The following is a 14,797-nucleotide window of genomic DNA, read 5'->3' as shown; positions in this document are numbered from 1 at the left end:
TGAAATTATAATTAATACTCCGCAAATCGTCATTTTCATTGTATCTTTTTTTAAAAAAATTGTAGTTTTTTTTTTCCATTTAAAAGTGTCTACCCTGTTTCAAAATCCTGGATACGCCACTGAATACAAGTACGGAATAATAAGATAGAGCAATGTTAATTGTTAAATGATGAAGATCATTAGGATAATACAATCCATATGTGAGTTAGAAATAATTGCTCCGAAAAAAAGAGAGAATAACATGTATAGAGTTTGTTAATTGGTTTTGAGATGAAATCATGTTAAATCTGCGTAGTAAGATAGAGTATTAGGCTTATTGAAGCTTGTTCGTTGGGGGCTCAACTAAGCTCAATGACGGAGTTAATCAAAGACGGGAAGTATAGCTCAATGCCTTACTGGATTTACAGTATACAGTCAAATCTCAAAACATTTACTAATTTGGTGTTCGACTGTATCATATAGTTTGCTATTACCCTACTGGATATACAATCAACATTATACGATACATTGTCCAGAAATTTGTTGTTTGACTTTATCATATTTGATAGATATGCAGTCAACAATAATCGAGTAGCAATCACAATGACTATTACATGATAATAGGATATTGGTGTATCACGCCTCATTAACAAATTTAAGACGAAAGAATCAAGTAGTATTTCTAGTAAACCAACGAGGTTGGGCAGACCATGACATTTTTTTTCCGGTTCAGCGTTGAACCGCCATCTGAGATAGCGGTTTCGTTTTAAAGCAAACCGCCATCTCAGATTGCGGTTCAATGTTATAAACCGCTATCTCAGATGGCGATTTGCTTTAAACATAACGGGGTACGGTAAGTTTTTGTTTTGGAAGCTCATTGTAAGTTTTTATTTAGGGGTTTATATTAACCGCTATATGAGAATGCGGTTTACATAAATAGCGGTTTACATAAATAGCGGTTTATATAGATTTATATAAACCGCTATCTCAAATAGCGGTTTAGTGCCGCTTTGTTAAAAAAGAGAATAGACCGGTTTTAATGTTAACGTGGACGGTATGGTGGGAAATAAGTTAGAAAGTGGCGTATTTTGGGAATTTGACGTTCTTTAAACAATATTGAGGGAAATCGCTCCCTTATACTTCCTCCGTCTTTTAATACTCGCAACATTTGGACTTTTGCCACTATTCATTTAATCTACTTTGACTGTTCGTAGTTTTTTTTATATAAGATAAAACATAGTCATGTGGGATCTTGTTAGATTCGTCTCAATGTGTATTTTCAAAATATCAACTTTTTATAATTTTTAAATAAAGAGAATTTAAAATATAAATGATCAAAGTTGTGCATCGGCATGCGTGAAACTAACAAACGTTGCGAGTATTAAAAGACGGAGAAAGTATATGGTTTCTATTAAATTAAGATGTGCCTATATACCAATCAACTATTTTAAACCACACCAATTAAGTAAAACTATGAAAATGAAATTAGAAACTTTTAACTACCATTCAAACATTATTACTGATGGAGTGATGGAACTTGTGCTTTAATTTTTGTTTCTTTCTTTTCCTTTTTTTCCACCTTTTGAAAAAATGATGGTAAAGACAATATTTACGGAACAATTAATAAGTTACGGATTATAAATTACAGAGTGTGAGTAAAAAGATTACAAATGGTTTGGGGTATGAAAAGGGGCGACAGAGTTTGTGATGGTGGAGATAACGATGGAGAATATGAAGATGTGTAGTTGGGTGGTAGTAATATAACAATAAAAGTAGCGAAAATGATAAAGGTCGCAACATGCGACCTTTACGCTGTGTCACAATGATGACATGGCATGCTTATGTGTCTTGATTTAAATTGAAAACTAAAATATTTAATTTATATAACATATTATACATGTTACAAAAAAATGTAGGAAAATCTTAATATTTTAATTTGTTTCTTTCTTTATATCGACAACCCTATTTACATATTTTCATAGTAAAAATATTGTATTAGTAGTAAAAATATTCTGATGACGCATAGCCTACGTGGCGCCTATATGTGCCAATTAAACTGCGACACGTAAGATTGCGACAACTAAAAATTGTCGCAACTTGTGACCTTTATCATCACCCTAAAAGTAGAGGGGGAGGTGCGCAGTGGATGACACTTCGATATTGTTGCGAGTCATGGGATACCGCTATGAGAGGCGTGATTGATTCTTGGAGAGAGTGGTTGGGGACTATGATTAGGTTTCATTTACCCATAATCAGGAGATATATGTATGAGATTGGAAAATTACTATAATCATCATCAAATTAAATCTAGGTTTCTAAGTATATGAGAGAGAAAAAAAAAAAAAAAAGTTTGACCATAAACACTAAGCATTGATTTTAATTTTGACTTTTGTTTTGAACAGATTGTTCATTATTATTTCGAGGTAAGCCTAGCTTATCAGCCCATGAAGCTACTGATAACTAGTACTCTGTAATTCATGCATCTAATATCCTCCTAATTGTATTTAAGATAATATTTTTCACCTTTTTAAATTTATATGTTGCTTAATTTTAAAACCAAAACGGCTAAAACTCAAGCATACATTTAATTTTTTTGAGTTATGCAGCCTTGTTTTTTCTGCAGATATAATGTAGTAGATGGCTATTATTTTCTAATACATCCAGTTTTAGCCTTTTTCATACAAATATCCGTATCTGCTAATGTGCATGCAGGGAATTAACGTCATAATCTACCAAAAAACTAAGGAAGTTAGTAAACAAGAGGGCTTGAAAGAATGTTTTGTATTGCTTAAGAGAAATTATAAATGTGTTGGTTAAATGCACATATGACGGTCTTGAATTCTTGATGGCTATTTATAAGCCCCTTAGTCTTTATAAACTTCTAGCCAGTAGCGGATCCAGAAATTTGAGATAGTGGGGTCACTATTTAAAAATTGATGAAACTTTCACTAAAATTATTTATTTTTAAAAAAAAAATTGAAATTTTAACTATATAAAAAAAAAATTCAAGTGGGGTCAAGGACCCCACTGAGGGCACCGTGGCTCCGCCACTACTTCTAGCCTAGAATATTCTAAGTCTATAGAATGTTCTCACCTCCAAAAAAAAAAAACTAAGGTTTTACAAATATGTATAAAAGGGTTCTTGCCACTTCTACCAAGAATTAGCGCCTTTCGAAGCACTTTAGAACCTTCCGAAAGCACCAACGCATATGGTGTGTATCAATGATATTTTCGAACCATCATCTCAAATATTGGCCCAACCATTTTACTTATTGGGCCAAAACACAATTGACCCATAACCAGCCCATTTGGAGCCTAAATGAATAAATAATCAATTGGTAGGAAATTAAGAAATAAGCAATTGATGTAAAGAACACAAAATGAACAAAAATCGGACTAATAACATGAATTACTTTCAACATAAATAATACGGATTAATAATGAAATTTGATAACATTATATTAAAAACCAAAATAAAATGAAACATAATAAACATTTACTTATTGACACAAAACATTAGTACATTACCACTTCTCTTTTTCCTTTCTTCTTAAACGTCTTGACAAAAAAACTAACTTGTACTTCGTAGAAATTTTACTTCATCGAAACTTCTTTTTTTCCCCGAAAAAAGTGAACAATACACATTTCACAAATGAAAGAATTTGAAACCCTAATTACCCCATCTAATAATAACCTAATATGGGAAGTACTTAAAGAAAAAAAACTGACTACCCTAAACTTGGAAGCTTAATTAAGGTACTAAACTCTAAATGGAAAAAAATTAAGCACCTTAATCAAACTGCTTCTAAATACAAGGGCTAGAAATTATACAAAGGAAAAAGGGATTTACAAAAAATTGCACAAACAAAATTGGTACTGAGGAAGAAGATGATGAACTGATGAATCTTCTTCTTCTGCAGCACGCGCTAAGCCTTTGCACCGAAACTGGTTTACAGTTCTTCTATATGATTGATTTCTTCCCATATTGTAGTATATATATATATATATATATATTTATGTAATGGTACTATTTTTTGTTCTTTTTTTCAGCTTGATTGATCATATTTATGTAAGGTTAGAATATACTTTTCTAGTTTGTTGAAGTAGTTAATCTAGAGCAAAACCCGACTTCCAAGTCACAAGTGCCTTCAGAAACTCCATAACCTGCATAAAATTGGTCATGCAGTGTAAGATTACTCGTCTGATTGAGGGAAAACCGGTCACAGAGTTTGGATTACAGTCCGAAAAGATCAAAATATTAACCAGCAATTATAAGACAACTAAAGATGACTATGGGCCATCCCGAGGCCCGACCCGGGACGAGCACGATGTCGTGGGACGGGCTTGGGCCATTTTTTTGGAAAAAGCACGACAAGGCACGACCCGACCAAACACAACGAAGCATGCTAAGTTTGGATTTCAGTCCGAAAACATCAAAAAAATTACCACCAATTATAATACAACTAAAGATGACCCCAACCCGGGACGAAAAAAGCCCACCCCGGCACAAGCACGAAATCGTGGGTCGGGCCTGGGCCGCATTTTTATTGGAAAAATACGACACGACTTGACAAAGCATGCTAAATTTAGTAAAATTTGGCTCAGGCACGACGGCTCGACCCGACAGCCCATGGGCTTGGGTCGAACATGACCCATGTTTTGAACTTTTCGGCCCGGCCCAGCCCGACACGACACGAGACAGTATGGGCTCGATGTGGGCCAGGCCCCCAGCCCATGACACGACACATAACTAATGTTTTTTTTTATCATTGCTTTTAAAAAAAGGCGGTACTCCTACTGCATTAGGCATATACCTCAGATGGATTCTTTAGGGAATAGAACGCGTTACTTTCTTTGGGAATAGAAGACACCAAAATACCGTATCCTCTATTTTCCTCTCTCAGGAACTGCACACGGAAAAACAGTTTATGGATTCAGTAAATGATCATTAAAATCAAGCAGAGCTCGTATATATTTCATGTATTTTTAATCACGAAAAATTACCTTAAAAGCATCCTCATCAGTGCGATCATCCCCAACATATATTGGAAGCACTTCATCAGAGTCGCTTAGCCCTGCAATATATTTCCAACATCAGGTTATAACACTTGCAGGAACTGTCATACTCCGCAGACAGATAGACCTGATCAATAAGCGGGCCTGGTGCGGGCCGGGCCACAGGAAAAATATCAGCCCATCATGTCGATATACAGACATGAAATCCTGTTCTTTCTGCCCAAAACCCACTATTTTTGGGCCTGGCCGCAGGCAAAAAAATCAGCCCGTCATGTCTATATACATACATACAATCCTGTTGTTTCTGCCCAATAGCCGCTATTTTTGCCAAAACAGGCCTAATATTTTGGGCCGTGCCGGGCTTAAGATAAAACATGCAGGAATTGCCATACTCTTGATACAGTTAGACCTGATCAAAAGGCGAGCTGGGCTCAGGCAAAAAAATCAGCCCAGCATGTCTATTATATACAGTCGTAACAGTCCTGTTGTTTCTGCCCAAAACCCGCTATATTTGCCCCCATTCGGGCCCAAAATTTCTGCCAAACCCTGCTGTCGGGCTGCGGGTCGGGCTTAAGACGATCAGGTGAATATACAGTGCTGTTCTGTAATCTAATTTTTAATAAGGAAGTCATAGAATAACTACTCACCAAGGGACTCCAGCAAAAATTCAACAGCTTTGCCCTTGTTCCAATTAATCACAGGGCGGATTTCTAAAACCTTCCGCCCATGAGTTAGTCGAAGACGTGGGTATTCTTTTAGTATAGCGCACACACGCAGAGCAATAGTCTTCCAATTCTGCAACATTCAAGTAAAACACAATTAGCACTAACACAATTACACAAATACCATAATAATAAACCAAGAAATGCAAGTGTTTATGCCAAGGGAATTAAAAACCATTGTATACCTTTTCTTCTACATTGCGATAATGAACTGAAACGCAAAACTTGTTGTTCTCAACCGTTGCACCCTTAATTTCTCTAGTAGTCTCAACAAGGGATGCATAAACCTGCATAGAATTGGTAAACAAGATTAAGAAAATTACACCTTGATTATGTTAAATAGTGACTTCGACATAATTAAAGAACAGCAAATGTGTACGTTAACTAATGTTAAAGGAGGCAGCATTACCTCTTCGATCATAGGCACGAATTCACTAGCAGGCTGGAATAGGACAGCTTCCTTACCCTACAGAAATCAAAAAACAAAACGGAGAGTAGTCAGGTATATTTTCCCCAAGACCTATCAAAATACGGGGCGGGCCAAGATTTAGGCCATTTTTGTGCACAACCCCGCTATTCGGGCCTAAAATAGCGGGCCTTTCGGGTTATTTTGGGCTGGGACATATTTGTAACTAAAAATGTAGTTTTACGTTGCCCAAAGTCCGTCAAATTTTTTTAACTTTCAGACCGGGCCAAGCCAGAAATCAACCCTGAAATTCTGTCCACGCCCGCAAATTTCGGGCAGGGCCAGCGGGCCATGCTTGTGTTGATCAGGTCTGATTTCCCTTTCCCCCCATTTAATCTTTCTTCCAAATATGAATTCTAATCAAATCTTTGACAAATTTATACATGTATATAGCCGTACCTGCTTGTCAGTTAACTTGACACAATTAGGGTGTCCATTAAAGGCATCAGAGCCTTTCACGGGGCTCATAATGTCCATCCCATGACTACCGGCATAAAAGAGTTCAGTCAATCCTACAAACTCATAAACCTGCATGAACAACAACACATAAAGTTAGGGACATATTCACACTAATTGAGTAAGGTTTGTGGACAAGAAAGTGAATAAGTATTAATCACCTTATCACGACTTCTTCCACTGATTATTGCCGTTGGAAACAGTTTGGAAACGTTTTTTACAGCAGAACGCATCTGTGGGAAAAATCATTGCCGGTTAATAATTGAAGGGCTAAACCAAAGAGAACGGAAGACTAGGACAATGATCTATATTGATTGTTTATATATCCTGGTAGTTTGAAGAAGGATTAGTACTTACATCTTCAGACATGAAAGCCATGTCAGGATTATCTACAATGGGTGACAGAGTTCCATCGTAGTCCAAAAAGAGTGCAAGCCTCTTTCCCTTGGCAAAATGTGTGATCTGCTCAAATGATGTGATTGCTGATGGATAATTGAGCTGCAAAATGGAAGAAAGTAGAACACAAACAAGTTAGTAAGTAACCTTGACTTCAGACCTGACAAAATTGTGGTCCGGGCCGGGTTTGGGTCAGGCCATGCCTTAAAACTTCTGTCCATTAGGTCGGGTCAGGTCGAACTTCATGGCGAAGTTTTCTGTTCAAAACCCGCTATTTTGGGCCAAGCTTTCGGGCCGGTCAAATTTATAACTGAAATTGCATTTTTGAGTTGCCCAAAACCCACCCAACAAAAATTAGAAATTCAATCCAGGCCCGGAAAACGGGCTTATCATTCTGCCCAAAACCCTTTTCGGGGCAAAATAGCGGGCTTTCGGGCAATTTTCAGGCCAGACCAAATTTATAGCTAAAATTGCATTTTTGAGTTGCCCAAAACCCACCCTAAGAAATCGGCCCAGGCCCGGAAAACAGGTCTAAAAATTCTGCCCAAACCCCGCTATTTTTTGGGCCGGACCAGCAGGCCGGACTCGTGATGATCAGGTCTACTTGACTTGTTATAAATACCGAAAATCTAGATATCAATCAAACAAGAGAAAGAAAGATCTACTTACAGTCCATGCACGATAAGCAACATCGACATCTGAAGAATCTTGCTCGGGATTAGCATCATACGGAAACTTCTTTGGCGGGGGAGATGAAGATTTCATAGAATCCAGCCAAGCAGCAGCACGGACATCATCTAAAACACCGGTTTTCTTCCTAGGGATTGACAACAGCATTCCAGTAGTAAAGAGTGCTCGTTGTGGTTGAGGCGAGTAGGGCAAAAGGCTAGAATGCAAACTTAATCTAGACTTTTTGATAGGTGCAGGGTCAGCAAGAACAGGGGTTTTAAGGTCCATTGGATCCAGTTTTGTAGCAAAAATCTTCAATGTGATAAGAGAACAGGTCTCAAATAATAAGAGAACAGGTATGGTTAAGTTTATCCAACAGTTTTGTAGCAAAAAAAGTCTTCAATAATAGGAAAAACTAAGTTTAATACTTCAACAGAAAAGGATTTTCAGGTGTAAGAGAACAGGTATGATTATCCAACTGTTTTGTCAATGAAAAACCACTTCTTTAGAGTTTTCTTGTCACTGTTTGGGGGGAAGCAGTCCATCAAGCACAAAGATCCTGGGAACTGGATATACATAAGTGGTTAAGTTAGCAAAAAAAAGGGGTAAAAAATGATGCAAAATCAACAAAGAGCAATGAAGTATTTTAGAAGTTTAGAAGTCAATAGCATACCTTCTCATTTCAGCAAAATAAATCTCTGAAATGTGACTTGTATGTAATATTCCGCTTTCAAGTTCTCTACATCCAAGAAAACAAGAACAATAAGCAACAGTCTACTATCAATTAGCTAGCTTAAGAACAAAACACCGTGTTGCTTTATGTTCAAGCACCCAATTAACATTGACAATTAATCAGTAATCACAAAGGATTGAATACTGAATACATATAATCAACATCGAAGACTGAAAATCAAGTTTTTAAAGACCGGATTTACATGTTCAAGTCAGGAGACAGGAACATGTGAAAACACGAGGGAACGAGAATCAGATTTGAAAGGAAAAGACATATTTGCTTCAACAAGTACCACTTAATACAAGCTACATGAAATAAAGAGGAAGAAAAGCAAAATTGTTAACCCTACAAAGCATTGTCATTTTAATGGAATCAGAGATTTATACCGTTTTAGGACTTTGTAATGCAAAATATGCTCTAAATTTATACGGCTAAAAGAATCGCTTTGACTTCAGTCAATTCACACATTCAGTTGAAAATCATCTTCAACCTAAGCATGGTCCAACTTGCATTATCATATACAGTTAAAATCATGATGAAAATCCCAAAAAAACAAACACATTTCCCCAATGATAACTAGTAGTAGTTAATAATACTCATCTCTATTAAAGGGATTTGTTTAATCCATCTGTCATCCAACAATATTAATCATTGTTAATCACTTTTAAAACCAAACAAAATGCCAACTTGATTTCAATCAATATGATTAATTAACAGGAAACAAACTATGCCAATTGCCAAACACAGTAAAACCAAACAAAGTAAACTTATTCAACGGAAAAAGAAACCGGCTAAAAACACAAACCAAATCAATTATCAGAAACCCCACATTAGGTACCATTGATATGACCTACCAAATTGAATAATGGCTGTACATCAAAGATGCAAAATTTGGAAAGATTCATTCACACCACATACCCATTTAGGATTTTAGGAGTAGAAAAGGAAAGGGTGTTGTAATAGTGTCATTAGTGTAGGTCATTCTTTCGGCCATGTGAAAGATCAATGACCTTTGGAGGACAAATTTAGCTACTTCTTAAGGGTAGAAGGTCCTACAAATTAAACCAATTTCTTTTTTTATGACAACATTTTATGAAAATAACAATCAATCCCACATATTGAACTTGTTATCATTGTTCAATAATGATCTCACTCGTGATTGAATCTCGTCTACATCATTATGCGTACACCATGAATTAAAAAGACAAACAATGTGACACCAAATGTGTTTGGAATGGAAGAAAGAGTTCAACCATGTCACAATCATGGTTTTCTTGCAAATTCCTAACAAGTGGTCTAAAATGGGCAATAGTATAAAGGGGGGAAAAATCAAGAGCAAAAACAAACACAAAAAGTTGGCATCAAAATGGAACCAAGAAATAGACATCAAGTGGGCCTTTGGCTAAAATGGCTACTTTTTTTTCTTAGAGTTGTAGTCTCAATATTTGGACAAAAAAGACCCAATCTTTGTACAAAGTGAACCCCATTTTGAGCATCTGTTGTCATTTTCTATCCAAATTCATTCCATTTCTGAAAAAACTATGGAATTGAACATCAATAAACCTTAAAAAAACACCCAAAATGTTCAATTTTTCACACCCAAGACACGAAATTTGAGCTAAGAACACCCTATTTCTTCAACAAAACAGAGATTCAAGAAATAGCCAGAACACATAATATACGAAATTTAAGCTAAAAACACCAATTTCTTCAATAAAACAGAGAAACAAGAAATACCCATAACAAGAAACGAAACACACCCATCAAATAATCTCCAACAATAATCAAAAAAATCGATGAAATTATAAATACCCATAACAAGAATCGAAGAACCCACAAATAAATTTCAGAATAATAACCTCAAAAACAAAAAAAAACAAAAAAAAAACAGAGAAATTTAGGGGTACAAACCTGGAGTTTTCTTGGTGGAAAAATGAAATGAAATCAGAGCAATGTAGGCAATAAATGGAATTGGGGGATTTAATAGTCAAAGGGTTTGAAAAATTGCAGAAAGAAATGAGAGGTTGGGGGTGAAGGACAGAAAGAACCCTAGAGAGACAAGCACAGAGAACGAGGAAGAAAGACAGAGGAGTCGTACAGAGAAGATTTACAGCACCAAGGAAATTAAAAAGGGGAAAGAGAAAGAGAGAAAAAAAAGAAGGGAAAAACCATTTTAGGAATTGGGTTTTTATAAGAGTTTTTGGATGGTTGTGGAGTCGTGGTCACCAAGTCTATTACTTGGAATTTTTCTAAATTTTATTATTTTATATTTAGATTTCGTGGGAAAATACCCAAATTGTTATTTTATTTATTATTTTAATTGTTGTTATTATTATTAATACATTCTTCAACTAACCACCTACCATTGTCACCAACTGAAATACGGAGTATGGTATTTAAGTATTTTTAATGTGTTAGAATGTACGGAGTAGTTTATATTTGTATTTACGATATGCAGTATCTATTTCGAGTCAGTCAATCCATTTATGCAGGTCAACGTTTTAGAGCATGCAGTAAGGTCCACTCCAAACATAACGTGGTTGATAGGGCTTGGACTTGTGATCTTCAAGTCGCAAGGAGAGTTCTCAACTTACATAAATCGTTGCGTTTTGCGGCACTTGATTGTGATTTGCGAATTTGCAATCAGTAGATTGTATATGGTGTATTCGTGTGTTCACCGTGGTTTATTTTTGTGTTCACGACACATCTATATCAGGTCAAACACTACGTATGTCAACGCTTAAAAAGAAGAGGGTGGTAGGAGAAACTCCACTCCCAAACATAATACATAGGGTTCGAACAGGGTTCGAACTTGTAATCTTTAGTCACAATGTGAGTTTTCAACCAAGCTTTGTGTTACATGTTCTTTGTTTTTGCACTGCTTGATTGTGAGCTTGTAGGTACTTGTATATGGTCTATTTCACGCGTGGAGGTGACTATGCAAAAGTAGGAGTGGGAATGTATTTATGTGAATTCTTTATACATATATAGTTTGTTGACTTTCGTGGATCTTGATTTATCGTAATAAATTATTTGCTTGTTAATTTTTCCTCTCAATAAGTGCAAGAAACACCCACCATTGTCAACAACTGAAATAAGGTGTGTTCAAGTATTTTGATTGTGCTTAATGTAGCTATTTTTTTTTTTTTTTTATATACACACGTACGGTTTTTAATAATTTTACACCACTTGATTGTGAGTTTGTAAGTACAGTGTACATGCGAAGGGGAACCTAAGTCTTTTTTCTTACCTTTTTTATATAAAAAAAAAAAGTACAGTGTACATGGTGTGTTTCTTGCGTAGAGGTGACTTATGCGAAGAGAGTGGGAACGTGTTTATGTGATTTCTCTACATTAAGTTTGTTGACTTTTGTGGATCTTAATTTATGTTGTACTCCGTACTTCAATATGCTCGTTTTTACTCCCTCCGTCCCTTAATATACGCACCGTTTCGACTGGACACGCTTGCCAATGCAAAACTTTGACCACCAATATCTTTAACTACATATTATAAAAACTTATAAAATATTAATATTTTGAAAATATATATTAAGATGAAGCCAACAATATATTTTATACTAACATTTGTTTTCATATAATAGAAATAAAATTAGGTCAAAGTGAATTATGTGAATAGTACAAAAAGTCAAAACGGTGCGAGTATTAAGGGACAGAGGGAGTACTATCAAAAACAGTAGTTTCTCGTTTTTTTTTACATGTTTTTTTGATATGTGGTATAAGTCTATTTCGATAGTTGATGGCTATATATGGCCTAATAGTTGGAAACATCCATTTTAGAACAATAATGTCAGTTTTAGCTATTGTTTAGAAGCTAGGTATAGCAGTTATTAGGTGAGCTAAGATTGTATATCACAATCTTGAATTCTTGATGTTGACTTGATATTATATTACTAAAATATTGTTGTTTTTTGTGTGTGAAAATACTAAAATATTGTACATGTATATTAAAGTCGGTTTCTTTTTATCACGTTCTGCGTAATTAAATTATTGGTTAGAGGTGAAATTTGAACCAAGACGGCTTGTATTTGTTGTTATAAGTGAATATTTTAATGATGTAAACCGTTACCTCTATATCGTTGTTTATACAATAAGTAATAGTGATGTTCAACGTGAATTCATGAATCATGATTTTGTATTACATTAGTCCAACTATATACAAGTAATTAACAATTAATCACATAGTTTCCAAGAAGTTTCCCACATAAAATGTTCTATATTAGTGTGGAATTAGTAAATTAAAGATGAACCTCAAATTAAGAGGACAAAACCAACCAAAGAGTATTATAATTAAGTTCTTATTTTAAAGAATATGACCTCAATGTTTACATGCCCATAACAATATTTATCTTTGTTTTTCTTTGAATGTGACAACTTACTTACGTTTCCTTTAAAATATAATGTTAAAACTTTGTTCGTACTCCATCCGTCCCGAATACTCGACCCGGTTTGACCGGCACAGAGTTTAAGGGACTTGAATTGACTTATTTAATTTAATAGGTAGTAGTTAATAGTGGGGTATTATTTTAATGTAGTTAGTGGGAGGTGGGTTAAGAGGTGGGGTTGGGGGAGAGTATGGGTTGAATTTTTAATTATTTTTTGTATGGAGTAGGGGATAGGTGGGTTAATAGGGGTGGAGTGAGAAATAATATAATATTGTTAGAATATTTCCATTTTTAGAAACAGGTCAAGTATTAAGGGACGGGCCGATAAGGAAAACAGGTCAAGTATTCCGCGACGGAGGGAGTAATAAACAAATTATCAACTTGTGTATTCAATTGATACCCTTTTACTCTATACTGTGATTATTATGCATGTCTCACTCATGCGCATATATAATTGAAGTAACACATTGATTTTGACTATCATATGTGAATTTCAGCTGATAATTAAACACGTCTAAATGTACTATACATATATAATGTCGTATAAGGCTCTCTATGTAAGGGTTAGGTGTATTATCCCACGTGTATATAATTATATATATACCCTATCATTTAAACTACTCCGTATGATATAACTTAAACCGCGACCGAAAATAGATATTTTATCCTATATTTTATACTCATTTCTCAACATAATAATCCAATTATATTTTAGGAGTACAATTTATCAATTTTTTCATATAAAAAATTTGATTATCCAAGTATTCGTACCAATTACGGAAACTACAACAACAACCAACAAAACGGAAAAGGAAACCGTCGAAACGGACTACTGGGTCCCACCCAAATTAGAGAAAGTGACAGACACGTGTCTCGGTGGCGGAGGCGCGTCTTGACACGTTGGATCATGTCAACGTGACGTGTCCACGTTGGACAGGTGGGGCCCACAGGCGTCCCCATCGTTTGACAGCTGTTTATAGTAGTGAAACGTCGGTGACAGTTGAGTTAAGAATCTATAACGACGGCTAGGATTCATCCACGTGGGCGAATCGCATCCCTTAAACAAACGTGGGGGAAATGTGGGACCCACAAAAGGGAGAACAAGTAGGGTAAGCTTTTCTTGGAACCCGTGCAATTTGTGGGTCCCGCCGTCTGAGCTGGCTACACGACTGCTTGTTTTTACGTGGTCAAAACTGGTTGACAAGACAACAGATCGATTTTTTTACTTTTAGTAGAAACTTTTTACCCTTATTAATTTTACTTTAAATGGGTAACTTATTTTTTTACCGTACTAGGGGTAACATAAGAAGCTAAAAATAGAAATGGTCATAAAAGGGAAGTGATTTTGTAGAGCTGTCAATTTCTGACACGATATTTTCGGAATCGGTATGACAAAATCACAAAGTTATTGAGAGAAAACACGAATTCGGCACAATTCCACACCAACCGGAAAACGATCAGTTTTAATTTATTTGTCATAATATGCCAACGTAACTATCCAATATTTTTATACTAGTTTTGATAAATTTTGTGGACAACGTATACGAACGCGACCCAACACGATACATTTGTCAGCTCTATGATTTATTTGTCACACCTCATGTGAGTATAGTACCACGTACTCTGTATATAGTTTTCCCAGTTCTTATAGAGGGTGTGTCAAAATCAAATGACTGATTTGCCTAAACCAGTTTCGATAACAAGAGGTTCCTCTATCTCTCCATTCTCTTCTGTTCCTTATGCCGAAAATAGCGAAATTTCTTCCGAACCTTTCTTTACAATAAATATATTTTTTTGTTGATGATGATTTCAATGAAATTACATATTTTGTTCTACATTTCTAGTTAAGTTATGTGAGTTTAACGTAATACAAGTTATTTTTTACTCAAATATTTGTTCGGGATCGAAAAAATATCAATCATTTAACTACAATCAGATCAATTATACAAAATTATTTT

General features: G+C 35.4%; 1 protein-coding gene across 2 annotated transcripts; it reads right to left on the bottom strand.

Moving 5' to 3' along the window:
• Positions 1–3,460: 3,460 nt before the first annotated feature.
• On the bottom strand, positions 3,461–10,604 carry LOC110782373 (trehalose-phosphate phosphatase A). Of its 2 annotated transcripts, none has more exons than XM_056838205.1 (12): positions 10,349–10,604; positions 8,378–8,443; positions 7,705–8,270; positions 6,997–7,137; positions 6,801–6,872; positions 6,583–6,711; positions 6,127–6,183; positions 5,903–6,004; positions 5,643–5,790; positions 4,984–5,054; positions 4,794–4,886; positions 3,461–4,143 (listed from the first exon to the last, which is right to left on the bottom strand). In XM_056838205.1, the coding sequence occupies exons 3-12, from the start codon at positions 7,990–7,992 to the stop codon at positions 4,087–4,089; spliced, it is 1,158 nt and encodes a 385-aa protein (XP_056694183.1). In that variant the 5' UTR covers positions 7,993–8,270; positions 8,378–8,443; positions 10,349–10,604; the 3' UTR covers positions 3,461–4,086. The 2 variants fall into 2 exon arrangements, with proteins under 2 accessions (XP_056694183.1, XP_056694184.1); XM_056838206.1 differs by lacking the exon at positions 10,349–10,604 and adding an exon at positions 9,292–9,367.
• Positions 10,605–14,797: the final 4,193 nt, after the last annotated feature.

This window comes from Spinacia oleracea, chromosome 3 (assembly GCF_020520425.1).
Source record: "Spinacia oleracea cultivar Varoflay chromosome 3, BTI_SOV_V1, whole genome shotgun sequence".
Lineage (NCBI taxonomy): Eukaryota > Viridiplantae > Streptophyta > Magnoliopsida > Caryophyllales > Amaranthaceae > Spinacia > Spinacia oleracea.
The sequence above is the reverse complement of the archived record's forward strand: the minus strand, read 5'-3'. Positions and strand labels throughout refer to the sequence as shown.

Bases quoted from the DNA above. Each gene is read 5' to 3' on its own strand.
- LOC110782373 (XM_056838205.1), bottom strand. From the start codon at position 7,992: ATGGACCTTAAAACCCCTGTTCTTGCTGACCCTGCACCTATCAAAAAG. The intron at 7,138-7,704 runs GTAAGTAGATCT...TCCATTTTGCAG, and splicing joins TTGCTTATCGTGCATGGACT to CTCAATTATCCATCAGCAAT. The intron at 6,184-6,582 runs GTACGGCTATAT...TGATTTCTGTAG, and splicing joins TCAAGTTAACTGACAAGCAG to GGTAAGGAAGCTGTCCTATT.